Raw genomic sequence first — 22980 nt, 5'->3', positions numbered from 1 at the left:
GGCCCAGTTGTACTCCGAGGCACTGCGTTCCCTTTTCGTCGCCTCCTGCCACCCGCAGGGCTACGGTGGAGGTATTCGAACCCGCCTCCACATAGGGTAACTGATTAAGCCCAAAGTCAAAGTTACGTGTACTTTACAACTGGCGGTTTACCTACAGTCAGTTTGCCTTGGCGTCGAGCCCGATGTCACTCACGACCAGAACCCCCCCGAACCCCACCAGTGAACCCTGCGATAATAGCCCTTACGTAACATCCTCTCTGATAAGATGAGTTTGTCCCTTATCATTATGCTTGGCCCTTTGTCAAGTGCACGTATCGTACATATAGCTCGTTACTGAAAATTGTTCCTATTGCACTATGTACAAGCCCTCTGTTAGTGTAGGCTTTACAGAGCAGATCATGCCTACCTTACGTATCTTATGATACGACTCAGCCTAGTTACTTGAACCCCTCGGCACGCACCACGTAGAAAACACAGCTCTTTCATTTTTGCCCAGTCATCTCCATGGGAACATGCCTGCCCGCGAATGCGTTACCCAGCAACGGCCGCATATACTAGCTCATTAAAAATCTGTTGCCTAGCAGCGAATGTTGTTTCCTTGTCTATTTTCAGGTCGCTACCCCGCTATAATACCATTTCATAAGCATAAGAAATTAAATTAGATGCACGTAGAAGGTGATCTCGCGTGTTGTTCTTATCAAGGAACAGAGATGGCTCTGATGTTCGAAAAAAGGAAGAATCGGGGTGAATCCCCACAACCGAAACAGGACAACTCCATCCGTCATTTTGATAAATCGTTCCTATGTCTTATAACATCATGACGTCTTTAAGAAGCGGCTAGAATGTGCGCTCTCTTTACTCTTGGGTGGACCACCTTTATTCACATTTCATTATAGTGCTTTCCACTGCTCTGCTGAGAGGGAGAAAAACCACAATTTTCGTCCAATTTACTTCACTAAATCTCTTTATTTATACTCCGCCCTCTTTGTCTCTATTTTATCTTCTTTCTCTCTTCCAACCTTCACCCTTTTACTTGTCTCCAACTTTGTAGAAAATTCTCGTGGTCTGGATTCAATTACGAATCTCCGGCTTCAATTGTTTGCTCATCACATAATACAAGTGCTGCTATCTCTGTTTCAGAGCCATTACTATTGTGACCTCATGAAACATCCTTGTCCTGCGGGGAGCACTGTGCCGCTCTACAGTAATATAATTATCTTTCATGAGACTGCCGTCCTATGAGACAGCATTATAATTACAGAATATTGAATATAACATATATTTCTGTAAAATATTACTTAACTTCACTGTTAAACCTGTTTTTGTCACGGTTTCCACACAGGTTTAATTAGAGGGCATAGACAGTTTTAATGCTCCATTTGGGATGTATCTCTGTAGCTGAGGACACGTAATCATCTAAAGCAAAGCTTTTTGCCAGAATGGCAAGGTTGTGCTCCCTCGTATTGTTAGAAACGTGTATAAAACACACAAGCTGAGTTTAAAATTTTCGATGTTCATCAACTTAGAACTACAAAAGCCATATGGACAGATATCTCGTGTAGGAATGTATTGTGACAGCCGTAATGCTTACGCGGCCCAGTAGGCCTTCCAGTGCCACTAATTACGTAGTAGTTTCCTACCAAAAATACGTAGCATTACAGGAAAACGCGGACTAAATGGCGCTGGGGCAGGTTTTCCCCGAGTACTTCGATTTCTCCTGCCAATCTTCATTCCACCAGTTGCTCCACAGTCACCATCACCTATCATCAGGGGCTGGTACAATGCCAGTAGTGACCGCAGTAACAAGTGGACTCATTCTCACACCATTAAAGGAGAAAAGTTTTCTTACTTGGTTCATTGTTCAACCTTGAGGATGGAGGCGATTGGGTCCACCGAAACATCGGCTGACTTTCAACGTATTTTCCGGCGTTGTATCCCAGAATAAATAAATCACCCGATGCCAAAATATCCTAATCCTGCTTGTGCCCACCTGTGGAGCCTGGATAGGTCAGATAATATAGAGACTAGGCTACATGCTGCACAGCCGGGAGTCGATTCCCGGTGTGGGCAAGATATTTTTGTTTTCTCCATAAAGTTCAGATCTCTTCGGGGTAGCTACACCATCGTCCGGAACAATCTTCGAGCGGGTTTCTTTTGAACAGTCCTCATATGTCATCCAGTGATTGGATGATCTGTGAATAATGAATTGGAAAGGCTGCAGAAGGAAACGGTTGGGCCTATGATACTTACATTTATGTGGAAGGACTGAGAAAATGCTTTAAAAATCTCAGGTCAGTGTGACCGGTCTTCACTTCGAGATTTGAACTCGAGACCTTCCGGATGCTAAGAGGGAGAACAGCCATTTGACGTCAATATTCAGTACACTCTTGAAGTTTGTTTTGTTATTAGTCCATTTCATTGAAGTGTCAAACCAGTACGCAGTTACACTGCCGATCTGAATGGCACGAACTTGCAAGCTGAGTTACTGGAAACATTGGTTCGAATCCCACTCGAGGAATGGTTATCTTCCTGCGTGTATTCTTTGTTTGTGCTGCCCTGTTTAGACAGTGGCCTTGTTATAGGGCTGATCCCCCGTTCAAGGAGTCCTACCGACTGTCTGTAAGATTAAGAAACTGAGGTGAAATGAACCCTCTGCTCCAGAGGTAGCAACAGGAATTAACTAACGCAGTAACATTAAAACCTGGTACAACGTTATGTGTAACATCTTGTGAACCTTTTTAATTTCGTATTTAACATAGAAAATACTTAAGGAAATAAACGGTAAAATTGTCTCTTTGTTTAATTAATTAAGCGTTATGCGATAAAGACGTATGGGGAAGTGGAAGTATAGCTCCACTTTTCTTGACCTCGGCACTAGATGGGGGTAAGTGGTCAGCTTCACGTACCGATAGCTTTACCCCTGGGGAGAGAACCCCGGTGCCCACTGGCTATGAGGCTTGGGGGGTTCCACAGCCGCTGCAGAGAAGACAAGTATCCTGCCCCTCATGGGAATCGAACCCCCTGCCTTGCAGCCCTAGCCTGTCGCTATACCGTCTGTGTTATGCTTACACACATCTTGAGGAAATAAAAGGCCATATGCTTTCTTTCTCTAAGCACTGAAACTCTATTTGGAGTTTGACTGTTCTACAGGAAGCTAGTGCCCAATACGAGCACATCCGGGTTTCTGTAAGGTCAAAGGTCTAGGCTTCTGAGCTCTCCTTGTCTCTACCCTCAGGGGTTTCGTGAAGGAAAACTTGCACAATAACTTCTTCTGGTTCTTCGCTACGTGTCGACTCCCCACATTTATCGCGCAAGTTACCCACACCGGATTTTAAAATAATTCCAATTTCCTACATGTTCGCTGTAATATATATGGGACGAGGACAGATGTACTCAATGATTTTTAAGCTGGATATCTGCATTGTACTAAACGTGAAATAGTTGAAAGTTGTTCCTGTTCTTAATGAATTCAGCGTTATGCCATGAAGACGCATGGGGATGTGGAGGTATAGCTCCACCATGCTTGACCTCGGCACCAGATGGATATGAATGATCAGCTTCACGCTTTTGCCGCTTTATCCCCGGGAGGCATACATCCGGTACCCATTGGACATGAGACTGGGTGGGCCCCAGAGGCAATCCGGACGCTGGGGTGTAGAGAACAATCCAGTTTAATTGCACTGCATGTCAAAACTCTGTAATGGCCAGTTCATAAGATCGATTTATGAATATGTATATGTATACAGTATGTACAGTACACAGAGTATTTTGTCATAACCCGTTGTGTGTGTGAGAGAGAGCGAGAGAGGTGTAACATACAGTAGAAGAATAGGTCTGTGCATGTAGCACGAATGGGCGTGAGGGGGAATTTATATAGGGTATTGGTGGGAAAGCCGGAAGGAAAGAGACCACTGGGAAGACCAAGACGTAGGTGGGTGGACAATATTAAATGGATCTTAGAGAGATAGGATGGGATGATATAGATTGGGTTGATCTGGCTCAGATATGGACCAGCGGAGGGCTTTTGTGAACACGGTAATGAATCTTCGGGTCCATAAAATGCTGGGAAGTTCTTGAGTGACTGCACAATTGGCATACACGGTAACATGCACGACACAATAAATAAACGATGTCTATTGAGATACAACCAGTGGGCGAGGAAAGGTGAATTAATATTTCAAAACATTATACTAATTGTAAGATTTGAGGCTTTCACGGCAGTGACTATGAAGAAAGCAGTCTTCTGGGATTTGGCACCGTGTATATGTGGTGTTAACCGACGTTTCGGAGGAACGTATCGCCCCCATCTTCAGGGTAGAAGAAAAAGTATAAGAATTCTGCAAGCGACAACACCATGAGAAACGGTAAAGCAGACTGGAAATTTCCAGTCTTCATTATACTAATTATTGAAAGAAATGTGACAATTAGTAAGAGTGTGACATTATATGCCCTGTATCTAGAATATTAAATTGAACATACGGAATATCATTACAATTTGGTCTTGAAAGAGATTAATTTCCATATAATTCTATTAGTTCATATTAATTTGGTTGAGATCAAAGTTATAACTTCTCAGTACACTACACTCACTAATTATACGTGTTCACTACCGCGGGTAGATTAGCTAGTAATTGCATGAGCCAGTTGACACCAATCGAATGGAACTGTTTCGGTCAGGAAGAAGCATGACTGGGGCTGCATGTTTTCCCAGTCTGCTTGTAACGTCTGAGAAGTGTACTTGAATGAGCAGTAATGTTCCCTTGCTTGTTCAGTGTGGCACAGTCGCCAGTCGAAATGTGTTTCTCTTCTTGTCGCGTCTTCTCTGCTCGTTGAAGTTAAGCCGAAAAGTTTAGAGTGGACCCCGGAGCTTGTGGCAACAGAAAAAAAAAAAGAGTTCGCATCTTTCTAAACAAACTGATGGTCGCTCAACTAGTCAAGAAATTTCTCCTCCATTGGACCCTATCTTACGCTGCATAATCCAGTCGACAGGCTCACACTCTATTTCCCAAAGATCCACTTTAGTATTGTCCACAACCCAGCGGGTTAGCATAGCGGTATCGTTAGGGACTCATATCATGGAAGTTTCGGTTCGAATCCCGGCTAAGGCACCGGGTGTCCTGAGTTTTCTAGGGTATTCTAGGATATTATCTGGGTTAGGGAACGACTTCTTCCTTTTCAATTCATGATTCGTCTGGCATCCTATTCGAGTTACGTAATCCAGCTACTGACGACGTTGTGAAGTAACCCACAAAAAATACTATCCAGACGGCGTATTTTTTTTTCTGAACAATGTCTGCCTCTGTCAGCAGTGGAACCCTGATAATCCAGTCACTCTTCTCGCCAGGTCCTGCTGATCTGTACTGTTTCCGACGTGTCCTGTGCAATCCGCTGAGCGCAGTTCTTCGGAAGACCGTCCCACAGGCATAAAAAAGTATCTGCTTTCTACGGAGTCCAAAGTTTCATTAACGTGTTCGAGGAACCCTGCCTGTTCAGGGCCAATTTTGTCCAGTCCTGGCCCTCACGTCCTGTGTCTTAAGATGCCTTATCCTTACATCGCTTTCTGGCTCTCCCAAGTGGGTTTTTTCTTTCAGGTTTTCCCACTGAAATGGTTAGTATATAAAACTAACCCTTTGCAGGCTGAAAATTGTCTAAATAATATATAAAACCTTGGTTCCCGTCTCATATAAAATATATTTCATCTCCATCACAAAGACCAGGCATTTACGACTGCTAGGGAAGTCATCGTTTTTGCGGAACACACAAATACAATCTGTGGGCAAAATTCGGTCTTTTGACGATAAAGCAGATGGTACATATAGTTTCCACTATGCTATAAATACTTAAACTCGTGTTTATAAAGAATCCAACGTGGAGAAGAGCAAGACGTAGATTGGTGAACAATATTAAAATGGAAGTTAGAGGGATAGTATGGGATGGTATGGATTGGATCGATCTGGCTCAGGATAGGAACCAGAAAACACGTGTCACGTGTCAGGCTGAATGTTCATTGGTCCGTTACCAGCACTGGGCATGGCGCAGATCACATAGCACTTCTTACAGTACCTTTTCCGTTGTTGCTTGCGTGTATTTCGGGCATTGTCTAGAAATGTGTCATGTCACATAATGCTGGTTCTATAAATTCTCCGTCTGTTTAGTTCTGTTGTGTCTGTTCTCATTGCTTACGAGTCTGTTACTTCAAGATCGAAATGGCGGGGTTTGCGTACACCTGGTGTCATGGCTTTTAAGGCGGTTGTCCAGCAGGGACCTCTGATAACAGGATCTCTACTGATTTAGAAGCCGATAAGGACCCAATTAATTGGAGAGCTACTAATTCACTAATTGCAAGCAGTCAGAAACCCTTCAGCTGTTTCAATGACGTGTCTGGTATCTCGGAAGAGAACTTGCCTCTACATATGAACTCCAGGAAATCTCATTCAACCAGATAAAGTTGTATTCATATCAAGCAATATGAATCACTCGTTAAGATCGTTGTACTTGAGAAAATGTACCTCAGCGGATCACAGATATATCCTAGGCTCTCTTCCTAATTAATCCAATGAACAAGTGCCGTCTCATCCTTTCACCTGGTGGCGGACACAGTCTATCTTTCCGACGCGCTATGCTTTTTCAGAATATGGACAAAGTACAGGGACTTGGTAATCGCAGATTAAGGAACATCTTGTCACTGGAAAATAACCCAAAAATAAACACAGGGCTACATATTTCAGAGACAGCTGTGAGTATATTTAGAGGAACAAAGTGTATTCATCTGGGTGCAGGTGATTTGTCCATATAAGCGATCTCTGTGATTTGCAGTATTAATTTGCTTAAACTGTTTCTCCTTGTCTGAAAGATAACTATTTTGTACACGGAGAGTCAGCAAATGTGACACAGATGGATGTAGAACATAAATTGTGTGATATTCGAATGTGGAAAGGAAAAATTATTTCTCGACATATCCTCCACCAACACTGATACGCTTGTCCCAACGCTTTACCAGTGCGTCGAAACCCGCAGCTTAGAAGCCTCATGACTCTTGTCTCAGCCAGCTCCGTTTCAACGTGTTCATCAGCGAAACGTTTTCCACGTTTCTCGACCGAATTGTGAATCGATTTAAACGACAAACACTTCCAACTGTAAACAGGAAACATTTTTTATGAATATTCTTTACATTGAGTCCTTTTGCCCACAAAAAATAACACAACAGAACGCTGCCCTTCGGTAGAACACATCCCAGTTCGGTCGCCATTTTGACTACTTAGACCAAGGGTCTCCAAACTACGGCCCGCGGGCCACATCCGGCCCGCAATGTGGTTTTATCCGGCCCGCGAAAGAATTGTGCAGAAATGCGCCAATTGAACTAATTTTCCAATGAGTAGCGGTGAATGTGATTCCGAGCTTATGGACCTGACATATTGTGCAGTTCGATGGCTTAGCTGTGGAAAGGTTCTTTCGCGCTTCTTTCAGCTCAGGAATGACATTGATATATTTCTTACCGAGAAAAACCATCACGAACCACTTTTAACAGATACCGAGTGGCTTTGGAAATTAGCATTTTTTGCTGATCTGGTGAACCATATGAATTTAAAGTTGCAGGGTGAAAATAACTTAGTCTGTAATTTATTTGCACTTATCAAGGCATTCAGATGTTGATACTTCTGGAAAGCCAAGTGAAAAATTGTAACTTTGTTCATATGCTATACTGTGCAGAGTTGCATAAAAAGGGTGAAGCAGAATTTTCTCCCTCGTTTGCAAATTTAGTCATTTCAGATTTTAAAGAACAATTTCGGAAGCGATTTGCTGATTTGGATTCCAGTGCTCAGGAAATTAGATTGTTTCAAAATCCGTTTGACTGTGATGCTGCAGATGTCCCAAGTCAAATTCAAATGGAAATTATTGAACTTCAGGAAAATTATCATATTAAAGACAAATACAAGGAAGGAAATTTGATCGAATTTTATAAATTTCTGAACTCTGAGCAATTTCCAAATTTAAAGAAATTTGCTTGTAAATTTATCTCCATTTTTGGGACGACATATCTGTGTGAACAAACTTTTTCCCAGATGAAGTACATCAAGTCGAAATACAGGGCAAATTTATCCGATGAACATTTAAAGTCGCTACTTGTGATTAGCGTTTCAAAATTTGAACCTCAATTTAATCAGATTTTAAGAATGCAAAAAGAGTTCCATCATTCACATTAATTGTTTTATTATAATTTGTGATGAAAATATGAGCATTTGCTGCTACTGTCTGTTGTCATTAATATACGATAATTTATTCTCACGTACTTTGTATTTAGTTTATGAAATTCTGTGCTTTCAATAAAACTCATATACCTAGAGTTATTAATTTATCATTTTATCCGGCCCGTTGAAAGTGCTGAATTACCTAATGTGGCCCGCGTTTCGAAAAGTTTGGAGACCCCTGACTTAGACCATGAACATGCGCATGCGCGTCTTTTACCTAGACTGTTATGAAACTGGACTGTGCTGCTACCTATTGATACACGTAGAAACCTGTTACATCTATTACAGTATTTTGCTCATTTGTGACCTATTTACTGAGCTTCCATCGTACATTAAAGAAAAGAGAATGGTCTATTATTTTCCACTTGCCTGTTGGCTACATTATTGGTTATAAAATGAGTTTACATAAGCCACACAAGTCACAAAATTTTTTACAAAATTATTCTGTATATTATTCTTAGCCACTTTATGTATACCTTCTATATATGCCTTCTAAAAGAAGTTATCGAAGGAAAGATAGAGGGGCGGATAGAAGTGACAAGAAGACGTAAGAAGATGCTGGATGACCTTGGGGACAGAAGAGGATACTGTCATTTGAAGGAGAAAGCTCTAGATCGCATTAAGTGGAGGAATTGTTTTGGAAGAGACTGTGGACCTGTCGTCTTGACAGATTACTGACGATGATGATGATATAAACAAATTTTGGTTACATTCTAGTGTACGGGGCACTGGCCAGTGTCCAGCCCTTTCCCCACTGTTAAACTTTTCCTTTTTCTTAAATAGTTGTAACCCTCAGGTTGGGTTTAGAGTTACGTTTTTAAAAGTGAACTTTTACTGATAGTGAAGGAGGCTATTATTACCGTAGGGATTCTGAAAACCATAAATTTCACTTTCAGGTTTTTCCTTTGCTGCAAGCTATAGCCTCGGTCTCCGAAGAGACTTATATGAAATATGGACATATTTGATCATCATCATCATTATTGGGAAACAGCCCTTTTTGAGCCAAAGTCTTACTTTGAAGTTTCTGTCAGATTTGATCAGGTTTTCATATCTTTGGATTTCGAAACTACATTTCCTTTTACACAGCACGGTCGTCAAACTTTACGACGGCAGTAGCTTTATAGAAGTACATTATGCGCCAAAATATTCAGTACTGAAACTCGCGCATCTCGAACGCGCATGTGCGTTTGTCGACGGGGCATAGCTCCAGCCGCACGTGTTCCCAGTAGTGAAATAGTACACGTGTGACGATATGGTGTGCCATTTCAGCACACGGTATATTAGGCCCCTATATCATTGAGGATGAGGAAGGCAATGCTCTTACCGTCACCCAAGAACGCTACAAGGACATGGTGATCGGACCATTTCTTCAGGATTTGAGAAGGTTCTGTCGTGCAAGGGGTCTTCATATGAATAGACAGTGGTATCAACAGGACGTCTTTTCATTTCAGTACTGTATTTTTGGCGCAATCTGTATATGAATTTCTTTGAAGGCAGCGAAGAAACAGCAAGAAGTGGGCCAGGAGGTCGTGGTCTGTACATGTGGACACTGTGAGAGTTCTCAGTATGTCTGAGTAGTATGTAGGGAATGATCGTACAAGATACTCTTTGTGAGAAGCGAGAACTTCTCGGATAAATCTGAAATTCGTGCTTATTTAATTCTTGAAGTTAAGAATAACAATTTTGGAGACATACAACGAACGCCATTGTCGAGTGGTTAACACTCCTGGATCATATTGGGAATCTTCTGGGTTTAAAATCTTGCCCGGAGACACGCTATTATAGCTGAGGTTTTTCGTGGTTTAAGTCAGTACCAGACAAAAGCGGTGGTAATACCGCTAACCTCCACATCCTTTCCAATTCATTATCCACTGATTTTCGTTTTATTTCACCTATATATTCGGAGAAAATTGAAGTATCTTTAAATTAACCAAAAGGAAAATATAACAAAGGCTTAAAGACATGTAGACGTCATAGGATTTTCCTGGCACTCTGCGTGTGGAGAGAACGCCGTATTCATTTAACTCTTTAAATCCCAGTGGCTATTACATACACCACATAATGAAGCTTCACATTCTGTCCACAAAGTGCATTTGTTTATTTGTATGGCTGTCACAATAAATAGCGAACGATTCCCCGAACAACCGTAACCTGTTCCTTTCTTGTTGTAGCTGAGACGTATTGTGTTTCCTATGAGGTACGAACTGAATTTTAATATAGCATTCAAGATAAAATCGGTCTTTAGAGGGATAATTTTGTTCTTTGTCTGTTTCAGGAACTGGAAGAGGTTTACTCTGACCTGTGCTCTACACTATCAGAGTCAGTGCTTCAAGGAGCGGAGATCATCTCCACAAGGGTGAGTGAGCACAGCCCTGCACTGACACCGTATCAGGGTCCTCTATATTATTACTCATATGCCAGCTCAGTAGAACAATTAACTCCTCTCAGGTTCGTGTAACGGCAATGAATTACGCAAGCAGAAACTGCATGTTGGGAGCTATTCCGCTCTCCAATCACAACACAGCTGCTAACGACACTTCACAAAATTCTCCAAACAAGCAATGAGTAATATGGTTTATCTTCTTCTTCTTCTTCTATGGCGCAACAGCCCGATGTCGGCCCTTGGCCTCCCTTATGAAGCCCCTCCATTCCTCTCTATCCTGCGCTGCTCTCTTCCAGTTCCTTACGCCCATTACCTTCTTTGCATCTTCTTCCACCGCATCAATCCATCTAGTTTTTGGTTTCCCAGCACGTCTTCTACCATCTATTGTACTGTATAATATTTTCTTTGGGATACCCTCCTTATCCATTCTCTGTACATGCCCAGCCCATTTCAATCTTTAAGCTTTATCGTCACTGAGATCTCTGGCTCCTTATATAATTTGTATAACTCTTTATTATATCTTATTCTCAATATCCCATTCTCTTTTATTGGTCCATAAATTCGTCTTAGGATTTTCCTCTCGAAAAAATTGATGACTGATTCCTCTTTCTTGTTTAGCAAGCCCCTCCACTACGTCAAAGTAGAGACACCATCGGGGGAAATATTGTTTATCAGTTGTTGATATAATATGACGAGCGTAGCCGAATTACGTCCCCGAATCCGATGCGCTGAAGAAATGTATCTTGCCGGAACGTCGCTTCATCTCCCAGAAGGACCTGAAATGACGATGTGTCCCCTTCAAGAGAAGAAATGTTCTGCAGTTGGCTGATTTTGACTAGCTAAAGTCATTATGCAATCGGCATAAGCCAGTCACGTAACGAGTCTTGAGAACAAAGCAGTTTCCAGAGATAGAACTCGGACCTCAAACATGGAAGCAGTTATCTTCCAGAACAGAGGGTTTAGCTGTACCCTTCCGCAGATAAACTGTGACAGCTACACATGTGAAGACAAATTCACGTCTCCAGGAAGCTACAGAGTTGCCTCCTGTAGAGACATTGTCTGGCTGTAACTCATCCGTTAAGAAATGAGTAAAGGGGATAATAAACGTCCACGGAAAATGTAAGAGGTTTGAGCTCTCATCAGTGTTCTAGCGACCTTCCGCGCTCGGCTGCAATGGTACACAGATCTGCCGTCTTGTCTATACCTAGACAGATAGAGAGAGATATGTAGAAACAGAGACAGCGAAGAAGAGAGAGAAAGGGAGCAAGATGGTTATAGAATTAGGGAGAGACAGAGAGAGATAAAGACAAATGTGGGGGAATGAAGAGAGAAAGGGAGATAGATATAGATTAAGATAAAGCAGGAAGAAGCGAGAGGAAGGGAGAGAGATATAGAATAGGGGGGAAGGAGATAGAAGGGCGGCGGGAGGCGTAGAAAGAGACGCAACCCTGCACAGCAACGTCCAGTTACGATTTAACTACGTGTTTTACGCAGCTCTTGTAGTAATGTTTAGTTTGCGGTTCTTATTGAACCATTCACACTGTCACCGTGAAACAGCCAACATGTGGCCAACATACTGGTGTAAGTTCGTTCCCTGTATTGTTCGCACCAATTATCAATGGAATTAACCTTTACGGTTGAAAATGTAGTAGAATCTAAGTCAAAATTCTTCATTCTTCAAGTTGTAGTGTTTCATTAGACTAACTTGTGTTACTGTTATAAATAATTAAAGGTATTCCTGTAACAGGCCATGGAGACCCATAGGGTTGTAAAATGTCGAGGCTCCCACATTTTCTAGACCAGCCGTGTCAAACATGCGGCCCCCATAGCCATAAAGTGCGGCCCCTGAACTTTTAGAGCTAATTGATATTAAAATCAATATTAAAATTTTAGTAGAAATATTTTTTGTAAAGACAATTTTCCAACAGACCAGAAGACAAGAAGTTTCACGCAGACATAAATTAGCAGGCTGCAGGAAATTCAATGTTTTGCTATTTCTAACATAATTTCTTGTGTAATCTCTCTTTTTACCTATTGAAAAGCTGTTTGATATTTGTCAGAAATGGCATTCTCTTACTTTTTAAAACTGTAAGATATATGACCTTAGATAATTATATTGAAATTATTCCTAAATAATAAATAGAATTAAATTTCCGTGTATCAAAATCTAATGTATATTTCTATTTTGATGTGCGGCCTTGGACTATTATTTATAGGGCTGAGGTGTCCCTCTGTACAACTTCAGTTTGACATGCCTGTTCTAGACAATCGGCTCACAAATGGCGGTGAGGCTGTCAGGCTTATGCGCCAACCGACCACGCTTTACCCCCCAGAAATATTCCTGGTGCTCATTTCTGTTAGAGGTTTAGTCGACTCCAGGGTCATAGTGCGGCTGGAAGGATTAGCTCAATTGAAACATCCAGTGACCTCGTTGGAAATCGAACCCACAACCTTCCAGCTTGTAGCATAGTGTTACTGCTGTCGCTGATACAGCCCACTGTTCCGTATTTGATTCAGCTCTTCTTCTCGAAAACAACAAAACTGCTTTATGAGCCCATAACTTTTAGGCACTAAAGTGGCCAGTTTTCATGTCTAATTCTGTGGAACTGAATCCTTGTGAGAAGCTAATTGTCGCTCGGATAGCCCAGAAATTCCCCCTTTTTGTGCCACCGGAAGATTGATTGCCGTGTTCGTAAATGCTAGCCCCCGGTCTGTCTTTAGCCAGAAGAATCCCTTCCTAACTCCACCATAATATTTCTTTAAGATCCCAGTAGCTACTGTCCTCTCATGTACGCCTACATCAACAAAGAGGTGACTTTCCTTCAGATGTTTCAAATAAAACTTTCTCAATTCTCCTTTGCGGACGGAGCATCCCACTCGTTTCATCCATCTTGATTTAATCATCCTAATCATATTTGGTAACGTAAAGTTGGTGAAGTTGTCACTTTGTTTGAGTATTTTTTATTGCTAGTTGGGTGGGACTAAGTCCCTTGTACTGCCGGTCACAGTAGCCGAGCGGTCTAAGGCATGCACTGTCTTCGCTCGCTCGGATGCCGGGATCGTGGGTTCCAATCCCACTCAGGGCATGGATGTTTGTGTGCGTTTTTCTGTGTTTGTCTACAGGTAGAGCCTTGCGACGAGCTGATCACTCGCCCAAGGAATCCTACCGTCTGTGTAAGATCTAGAAAAACCGAAGTGAACGGAAGTTCATGGAGGTAGGCCTAGGCCCACTGGGGCTGTAGTGCCAAGGGGGGGAAAAAAAAGTCCCTTGTACTGCGGCCACTTCTGGCCTATTGTATCAGCTCAAGATGATAGGTGAGGGTGATTATGAAGAATTTGGCGGAATGAAGATTGGCAAAGGAAACCGAAGTACTCAGAGTAAATCTGCCCCAGCGCCACTTTGTCCACCACAAATCCCACTTGACCAGACCCGGGATCGAATCCGGGCCGCCGCGGTGAGAAGCCAGCGACTAACCGCTTGAGCTATGGCGCGGCCCTGTGTTTAATTAACTAAGTACCATACCATGAAGACATAAGGGGGAGTGGAGGTGCAGTTCCACTATCATTTGGTGGAGTGAGTCCAGCTTCATACCCTGGCCGTTTTTCACCTCGGAGGAACCGCGGGACTTGTACAGAATCAAAATAGTCGTCCAGTTGATCATACAACTTTCGTCACCTTCCTGCTAGGACCAAAATTTTGCATAGCACTTTTTAATGCCGGCCTCGTCTGTTCAAATTTAAAATTCGGGCATGTAGACTGTCCTGTAGAAAACAGACAATACTCAAACTACGCATTTCATCTTGAGAAAATAGCATATATGTTATGTAAGTATATTGCAGTTATGAGTTCAGCCTAGTGCGGTATTAAATTACTTTTCATTACAAACTCTACTGTGTTTCTATTGCTTTATGTTTCGATAGTGTGTGGCTTCTGAATTCCGGGCAGCGTTATCTCCCCCCCCCCATTTTTTTTTATGATTCGTTAAAGATCTATGTTGTTATCAAGCTGTTTCTCCCTTCGTTGTATATTGAGGCACTGACTGACTGTAGCAAAAACCTTACTGTGCCTAATGCTCCTCTGGCTGCAATTTTATTGTACACTTGTAGCTATTTTTTTATTATATTCGCTTTATATTTACCTGGCGCAAAATAATGCCGATGAATGTTGTAGATAAAATATCTGAAGCTTTCGTGGCGTCTGAAAACATTGGCACCCCTGCGGGAAATCAACCGTCTCAGTGTTGAGTTAGTGTCCGAAGTTTCAGAGATTCCGCATCACTCTGTAGTATAATACAGTTTACGGACTCGACAGTCATCATATAAACTCCTGATGATGGAGAAGGGAACTGTCTCCGAAACGTTGTAGAATGACTCCTTGCCGACACAGCTGTTCGCCAAAGATTATTTCTTTGGAAACGATACAGAATGTAACCATTTATATAAAACAAACTCCGTGTCCTGAAGTCGGCAAACGAACTATACCAACCGAGCGACCGCCGCTTGTCAGTGAAGTTATTGCCAACTTTATATGTTGTTTAAAAAAGTGCAGTATTACTTTTCGGAAGATTTTATGCTCTCAAAGCGGTAGTTATAAAAAATATTACCTTTTTGGACATAACGTCTTGTAGTCCGTTGAAAGTCAGTGAACGTTTCGGAGGAACATAATCGTGTCCATCTTCAAGGTCGAATAAGCCGAACAATATACCAGCGTAGAAGTAGGTGTCAAGCCTGAATCTCCACCTTTTCGACTCATTTGACCCTGAAGATGGAAACGATATGATCCTCCGAAACGTTTGTTGTCTTTCGACGGACTACACGGCGTTATGACACAGACGACAGTAGTACTCTTTACATTACTTTTTGTTTACGTGGTATTTATGTTTCCATTATTGAAACCCAATAAACAAGTAATTTATTTTTAATCTCAGTTTCATACTGTTCGGAGTTCTATTCGTTAGAATTAAAAAAAAAAAAAAAGAGGTCAAGACCGGAATTGTGATCGCAGGAACCAGCATCGTTTCCGTTACAAGTGTGTAGGTTTAGCCATATTGGCATAGATGGCAGAGCAGGATTTGACTGCCAGTGCACTCTGTTGCGGGACGATGTAAACTGAGATTATTTTTCAGTAGTAGATACAGGCTTACGTTTATAGGTGGCAGCAGAATGCAAACTCGGCTCGTTGAAAGGGGACAGTGGTGTTAGATTCTTGCTGTATGTAAAAACGTCATAACAGAAAGGTTCTTGCTTCAGCTTCATTTAGAATGTAAAAACGATTTAAAGACAATTGTTGAAGCTCAGAGAAACTGATATAAAATAGATGTGACACCGTGTATTTTGCTAGGTCATATCCCACGTTTCGGAGGAACGTGCTACATCCATTTTCAGGTGTTCCTCCGAAACGTTATTGATGATTTTCCAGACTACACGGTGTTTCATCCCAGAAGGCAATAATCTTCTTAATTACCATCGAGGTCGTCATTGTGTGCCCCGAGAACGTGCACTTTATTACGGGTTCTTGTCCGAATTCAGAACCACGAGCAGTGAGGTGAAGAAATGGAAGTTCAACAACACTGACAATTTAGTTTTAAGTAATTTCACGGTGCAGGTACTTCCTGGTAGAATTCATAGCTTTTCTGCTTCTCGATATATTCTCGGCCCCTGTGGAAACCGAAATTTTTTACACTGTATTCACGAAAGAACGTCATTTTATCCTTAGGGTGGATCCTGAACCAAATGAATATTCCCCTCTTGTATCTGTGATATCCACTTTTTAATTATCATGGCCGGTCACGGTAGACGAGCGGTTTAAGTCGTGTACTGTCTTCGCTCGCTCGGAAGCCGGGATCGTGGGTTCGAATCCCACACAAAGCATAGACGTTTGGCATGTGTATGTGTGTATTCTGTGTTTGTGTTTAGGTAGAGGCCTTGCGACGAGCTGATCACTCGTCCAAGGAGCCCTACCGTCTCTAAAATGATCAAAACGAAAGAAAAAAGTAATGAAAACAACCTCGACACCGTAAAGGTATTAAATAAGTAAGCAATATTATCATGTCTTCTGCACTTACGTATCCCAATAATTCTCGTCCTTCAGTTTTCTCAGCAAATTTTTCCCAGTACGTGCTACATGCCTCGTCCATCTCAAGTTCCTCCTTCATAATCACCTGATATGTATTAGGTTTACCATTTATGAAGCCGATTATATAAATAGAAATTACCAGAATTCGGTGGCATTTCTCGCTTTGTTTGACATTGTAAAAGCAGGTTAGCGCAGCGTGATGCTGTGGACATATTCAGGAGGTGTTCATTTCGAATCTCGACCTGGACACCGGCTACCTTGACTGAGGGTTTTAATGGATTTCCTCAGTTCCTCCAGAAAAATATTGGAATAGTATCTCGATTACGCAACGGCCGCTGCCTTCCAGATCCTTTCCAATTTATTGTCATTCATTATTCATGTTTCCATCCGCCACTGTAAGGTCTCGATACCAAAAGCATCGTTAAGTAACCCATGAAGACACAAGAGAAGCCTTAGCGTAAGTTTTAATGCAGGTTTAGTAAAGTTTCATTGAAAGTGCCTGCGCTTTGTACGCCACACAATACCCTGCACAGTCTATAAACACACGGGAACCTCGGCCAGATCACGGAGCTACCGAAGTTGGTGTTTGTCTTAGTATGTGCTCTACTAACAAAATCGGCGCTACAAGTTCATAGCTAAATATTTTCGTTCAGAACCTGGCGTAGTATATAACTTTAAGTGAGGAGGGCGAACATTTTCAACCAAGAAATATTTTAAAATTATGATTTTGAACCAGATACCCTAGCCACAAAAGCGTGTATGAAATTAAACCCCTAGAAATGAATCTAACTTAGGTATTTTTGCCCCCTCTGAATGCAGTTTTCTTTCCTCCTATTGTGTTTGCCTCTTGTTATTTTTCGTTATGTGGGTTGCATGGTTTTATTTTGATTTTTGTGTCAACCACGTGTAACCCAAATAACCAAAAAAAAAAACAGAGGCAACTACAATAGGAGGACAGAAACCCTCACTACAATGAGCAGCAGAATACTCAGTACAAATGTTATGTTTTTGGACATTATCCATTGTCTTGTCTTTATCTAAAAACCGTCCTGTTTATTTTACAAAACACAACGTTTCAGAGACTGGATTCTGTCTCCATCTATCAGTTGGGCCCAACTGAGTAGGTTTTACCTGAAGACGGAGACAGAACCCAGTCTCCGAAACGTGTTTTGTAAAATAAACTGGACGGTTTTTAGATAAAGACAAGAGGACGGATAATGTCCAGAAACATAATATTTGTACTGATGTGCCATCGTCACAAACCTTGAGATCACATTTAGCAGAACACTTGTCCACAACACCTTGTCACCTGAAGATGGCCAGTTACGCCGAAATATATAGTGAAATGGTGTCCAATAAAAGAACAGTGAACGACATTGCACTTAGACGGCGCAAAAACTCCTAAGTCAGATCTACACAGTGCAACAGGATGCTGAAATAAAACATTATGAATTGTAGAAAGGAAATTAATGTTTTCATAATTTACTCGTCCAAAACTGAAATTGAAACAAAGTGAGAATCGCCATAAACACGAATACAAAAGGCACGACTACCAACTGAAAGAAGAACATTCGTCGACAAAATTGAGAGTTCCTTATAAACCGGTACTCATTTAACGCTGGTAATTTTATGTACGATCTGAGTTTCTCACGTCGCCGTTGCTGGAGAGTTCTGTCTTCTGGGATAAAACACAGTGTTTTCGGATGAAAGTTACCGGACTACTTTACAGCTTGCTTCTTGCTGGTGTCTTTTACTGACCCACTTTTCCACCCTGAAGATGGTTGCGTGTATTCCCCTAAAACACCTGTTGACTTTCACCTGACTACACGACGATAGAACCCAAGAATATAACCCTTCTCTGACAATATTGATTTGAGTTTTGTAGAGACATGTCCGCCGTAAATATCTGTGAACTCCCCGGGGTGACGTATCACTTGATAATCCGCTTCATAATTACCGCTGCGAGTACCTGAACTCCTTTACAGTCCGTTCGATATCCGTAGACTCCGGTGTCCGAACGCACTGCTGAAGCGGGATGGGCCAAGCAATGACAAGGGGGATTCCCAGCGAAATGTGGATCGATGACTCTCTTGTGCTTCATGTATTGCTTGCTAGATGGGAGTTGTTTCCTCTACACTACGATGTGTTTCACGAAAAAGCGACGCATGGGAAATATGAGACATTCTGGCTGGATTGCTGGCAAGAGAGTAACGGAGGGACTCAGGTGGGATTGAAGGACAGTGCTAAAGGGTATTTACGAGTAAAAGCACATTGAAATGGGTGTGTAGCATCAGGAAGTTCTTAAAGCAGAGCACGGCAAGGAAGTGGACTGGCTTTCATCTGGGTCAGGAGCTTATGAATACGATAGTGAACCTTAGGGGCACCACGGACGGGGAGGAATTCCTCATCTTCTGAGCATTACTTTCTCAAGAAAGACTGTGCTCCACTGAATTTCGTTAGTTAGATAAATAGTTATGAGTCAGTTACTTAGGAATAGGGAAGTTTAACGAAGCTGCGGTCATATCTGCACTGGACATCTGAATATGACAGAAGTCATAGGCATTTAGAATAGGGGAATGCATACAGCGGGCGATTTTGTGAATCTCGCTTGAAGCACATAAGGAGATATTGTTTAACACTTTAAAGTCCAGTGGTCCCTATGTGTACCACCCGCTTTAATGTATTAAATCTATACATTCTTCCCACAGAATATATCCGTGTGTTTCATGTGGTTCTCAAAATATGCTGTGATTTTTCCCCCAAACCGATTCGTTTTATAGCGAAGAAATGATATGTTTCCTATGAGGTACGAACTGAATGTTTATATATTACTTAGAATAAATTCAGTCTTCTATATCCCGTGTGGAGGCGGGGTCCAATACCCCCACCGTAAGCCTGCGAATCTTAGGAGGCGACGAAAAGAAAGTCTCGAATCTGGAACCGTAAAATATTGTCGCGAGTTCCACGGGATTCGGACCCGTGAATGACTGCGCTGGAATAAGGAATTAAGGAATACGTCATGAAGGCGCATAGGGAAGTGGCACTATATGGAGGTGAGTGTTCAGCTTCAAGCCTGGGCCGCTTTTTTCTCTTACCCGCTGTACCCATTGAATAGGAGGCTAGGTGGGCCTCAGCGCCGGGTCTGGACAGTATACAGGAGACAATAATTTCATTATTTTAAAATACGCTGATTCATTTCACATCTTTTCGAAGAATCATTCAATAAAAATTAAGTTCGTGGACGGAATACCACATCTGGTGTCATAAAAATCACTATGTATATATACTTGCTTGGGAGGTCACGTCTTCGTATTTCAACCCACGCTGTTTTAGAGATATGTCCTTTGCCTTAGACTGAATATGGCTTCCGATTTCTCAATTACTGTGTACTTTTTCGTAGACGGTATTCAATACGACTCCGAAACAAAAGGGTCAAGAGGTGATAAAGGATATCAAACTACTGGAGTTGAAATATTTTCTGAGAGTGCTCCTGGGTATTGGCGTCTGACAGGCAGAACCTACGGTATCAAATTTAGTCTCCGTAACATAGCAAAAGCTGAGCCGCGATAGCTCAGTCACCTGCTACTGGCTGGAGGACGGAGTTTGAGTCCCAGTGAAGCAAGAACTTTCACTTCTTCATATCGTCCAAACCAGCTCTGGGGTCCACCCAACTTCCTATACAATGTGTACCGCGGGATTTCCTCGAGGGTAAGACAGCCGGGGCGTGAAGCTGACCACTCACCTCCAACTAGTGCCGAGGTCAAGAAAACGTATATCTATACATCCACTCCCCCATACGCCTTCATGGAGTAGTGCTTAATTAGTTAAGCACAGGGACAACTTTACCTTTAACTTTAACATTGCAAAAGCTTGATGTTCCTCTAGAGAAGCTGATAGTCGCCAGGCTACTTAAGAAATTCTCTGCCCTTCATGGAACCCGAATGTTCATTACCGTACTCACAAATATGCACCACTGGACCCCGTCCTGAGATAATTGCTATGGTATTAAGCTCCTAATATAAAACATTTACATGTCAGAGACCGTCACTGCAGTCCACATTCCCGTACCATATTTATTACTCCTCACCCATGCGTGCTACATGCCGCCTCTTCTCTCATCATGTTTGTTTTTACAGGCAACTAACCACGAGGCCTGAATCCCTCTTGAGAAGCCTCCAGTTGCTCAGCCAATCAAGAAGTTCCCAATATTTTGTGGTACCCGAAGGAGCATTACCGTGTTTACAGGAACCCTCTACTGGTCTCTATCCTTAGCTAGATTAATCCAGTCCATACCACCCTATCCTATTTCCCGAAGAACCATTTTCATATTAGACAGTGTCCTTCCTTCTGGCTTTCCCACCAAAATCCTATATGCATTCTTCTCCTTCACCTTCTCCTCCTCCTCGTTCTCTTTCTTCTCCTCCCTTTACTTCTCCACCTCGTCCTTCTCGTTCTCTTTCTTCTCCTCCCTTTCCTTCTCCTCCTCATTCTCTTTCTTCTCCTCCCCCACTTTCTTCTCCTCCTCCTTCTCCTCCCCCTCCTCCTCCTCCTCATTCTCTTGTTTCTTTCCTTTCTTCTCCCCCTCGTCCATATCCTCCTCAGTCTCTTTCTTCTCCTGTTCCTTCCTCCTCCTCCTCCTCCTTATCATTCTCCTTTCTTCTCCCATGCCAACCACATAACCTGAGCCTCTCATCCTCCTTGACCTGATAATTCTAATTATAGTTCGTGAAGACTGCAGAATATGAAGCTCTTCGTTATGCAGTGCTCTCAAACTTCCTAGCATTTGGTCCCCCTTTGTTTCTTAACACAATGTTTTGTTTCATCTTTATTTACACTATTAATACAACTGCGCCTCGTTCAACGATGTGTATTGTAATCAGTTGAGCCAGCGTTGTTAAATAGCGGTAAACGTGTTTGTTTCTTTGCAGGCGCTCGAGCAATCCCGGCGCTATGACGGCCTGTCGTCGCAATGCCGCGCCGTAGCAGGCCCCACGGACCTGGCCCACTTTGTCCGGTCTCTACCCACCCCACAACACAACCCCCATCACCCATCCCTGCACCATAATTTTGTAGCGCCCCTACCTCCTCCACCCCCAGAGTCACCCGACGGAACAGGAGGACCCTCGGGCGAGCCCCTAGCCAACGTAAGTAGACTTTTAATTTATAACCGCCATGACGTAATGTTCTGGCTGTAACCTCATTAAAGTCCTGCTGTGAAAAATGTGCTTTATGTCTCTGAAGGTACTTCACAGGGTCAGTCCATAACTGATATCTTTATACAGGAAAATCATAACAATGTTCTGCGAAATTGTGGTAAAACTGCTATCTAGCGGAAGATGCGAGAACCATACCTGGGGTGAATCCAGTGGCAATTTGTGAATGCGTTCCGAGTCTTTGGATTCTGTTAGAATGGGTTAAGTAGTCAAGTCTGCTGCATGAACATGGATACGTCATAGCCTGTGTAGGCAACCTTAAGGAAGGAAAGTCCTGTGTAAGTATGTCTGAATTTCCCACAGGCTGGTCAGAACCGGAATTATATTGAAAACAGAATCTAGTAGATTTCCAGTGACGACATCCTTATCACGTCACTGACTGATAATGACGCACCCTTGTTCCCACTGTGGATGGAGTATAGTACATACCAGTATGTAAACCATGAAGATTAAATATGAAGTGTATGTAGTTCGCTATGTACTAATATATAAAGGTAAAGTTGACCCTGTTTTTGACCACTTAAGCGCTACTCCATGAAGATGTAAGGGGAAGTGGACGTATATACCCATGTAGGAGGTGAGTGGTCAGCTTCACTATCCGGCCGCTTTGTCCCCGGGGAAAGATCCCTCAGTACCTTTTGTTTATGAGGCTTGGTAGGCTCCCGAACCAGTCTGGACGACGTCAAGAAAAGAAGAGTCTTCTGCCCCTACAGGAACTCGCACTCCAATGCTATGGGGGCACTATGCTACAAGTCGGAAGGTCGCGGGTTCGATTCCTGATGAGATCATTGGATTTTTAATTGACCTAATCCTTCCAGTCGCACTATGGCCCTGGAGGAGACTCAGCCTCTATCAGAAATGAGTACCATGAATCTTCCTGGGGTGTAAAGGGTGGTCGGTGAGTAAGGCTGACAACCTTACTGTCATCTGTGAGCCGATTGTCTAGACAATGTGCCAGCCTTGACGTCTCACAACCCTCTGGGCCTTCACGGCCTGTTATAGCAAGTGTCACGTAACTTCGAATAAGGCCAAGAGTAACCTTGAATGCGCAGAAGAAAA

At 42.5% G+C, this 22980-nt stretch overlaps 1 protein-coding gene across 2 annotated transcripts in view; it reads left to right on the top strand.

Annotated features, from left to right (window-relative positions):
* Nucleotides 1–22980, top strand: part of LOC111874632 — a 627779-nt gene that overhangs the window by 423152 nt on the left and 181647 nt on the right. For both annotated transcript variants that reach the window (XM_033755536.1, XM_033755537.1), the window contains exons 7-8: nucleotides 10525–10605; nucleotides 21637–21852. In XM_033755536.1, coding sequence (XP_033611427.1) covers nucleotides 10525–10605; nucleotides 21637–21852 — 297 coding nt within the window. The remainder of the gene's footprint in view (nucleotides 1–10524; nucleotides 10606–21636; nucleotides 21853–22980) is intronic.

This window comes from Cryptotermes secundus, unplaced genomic scaffold (genome assembly GCF_002891405.2).
Source record: "Cryptotermes secundus unplaced genomic scaffold, Csec_1.0 scaffold20, whole genome shotgun sequence".
Lineage (NCBI taxonomy): Eukaryota > Metazoa > Arthropoda > Insecta > Blattodea > Kalotermitidae > Cryptotermes > Cryptotermes secundus.
The sequence above is the reverse complement of the archived record's forward strand: the minus strand, read 5'-3'. Positions and strand labels throughout refer to the sequence as shown.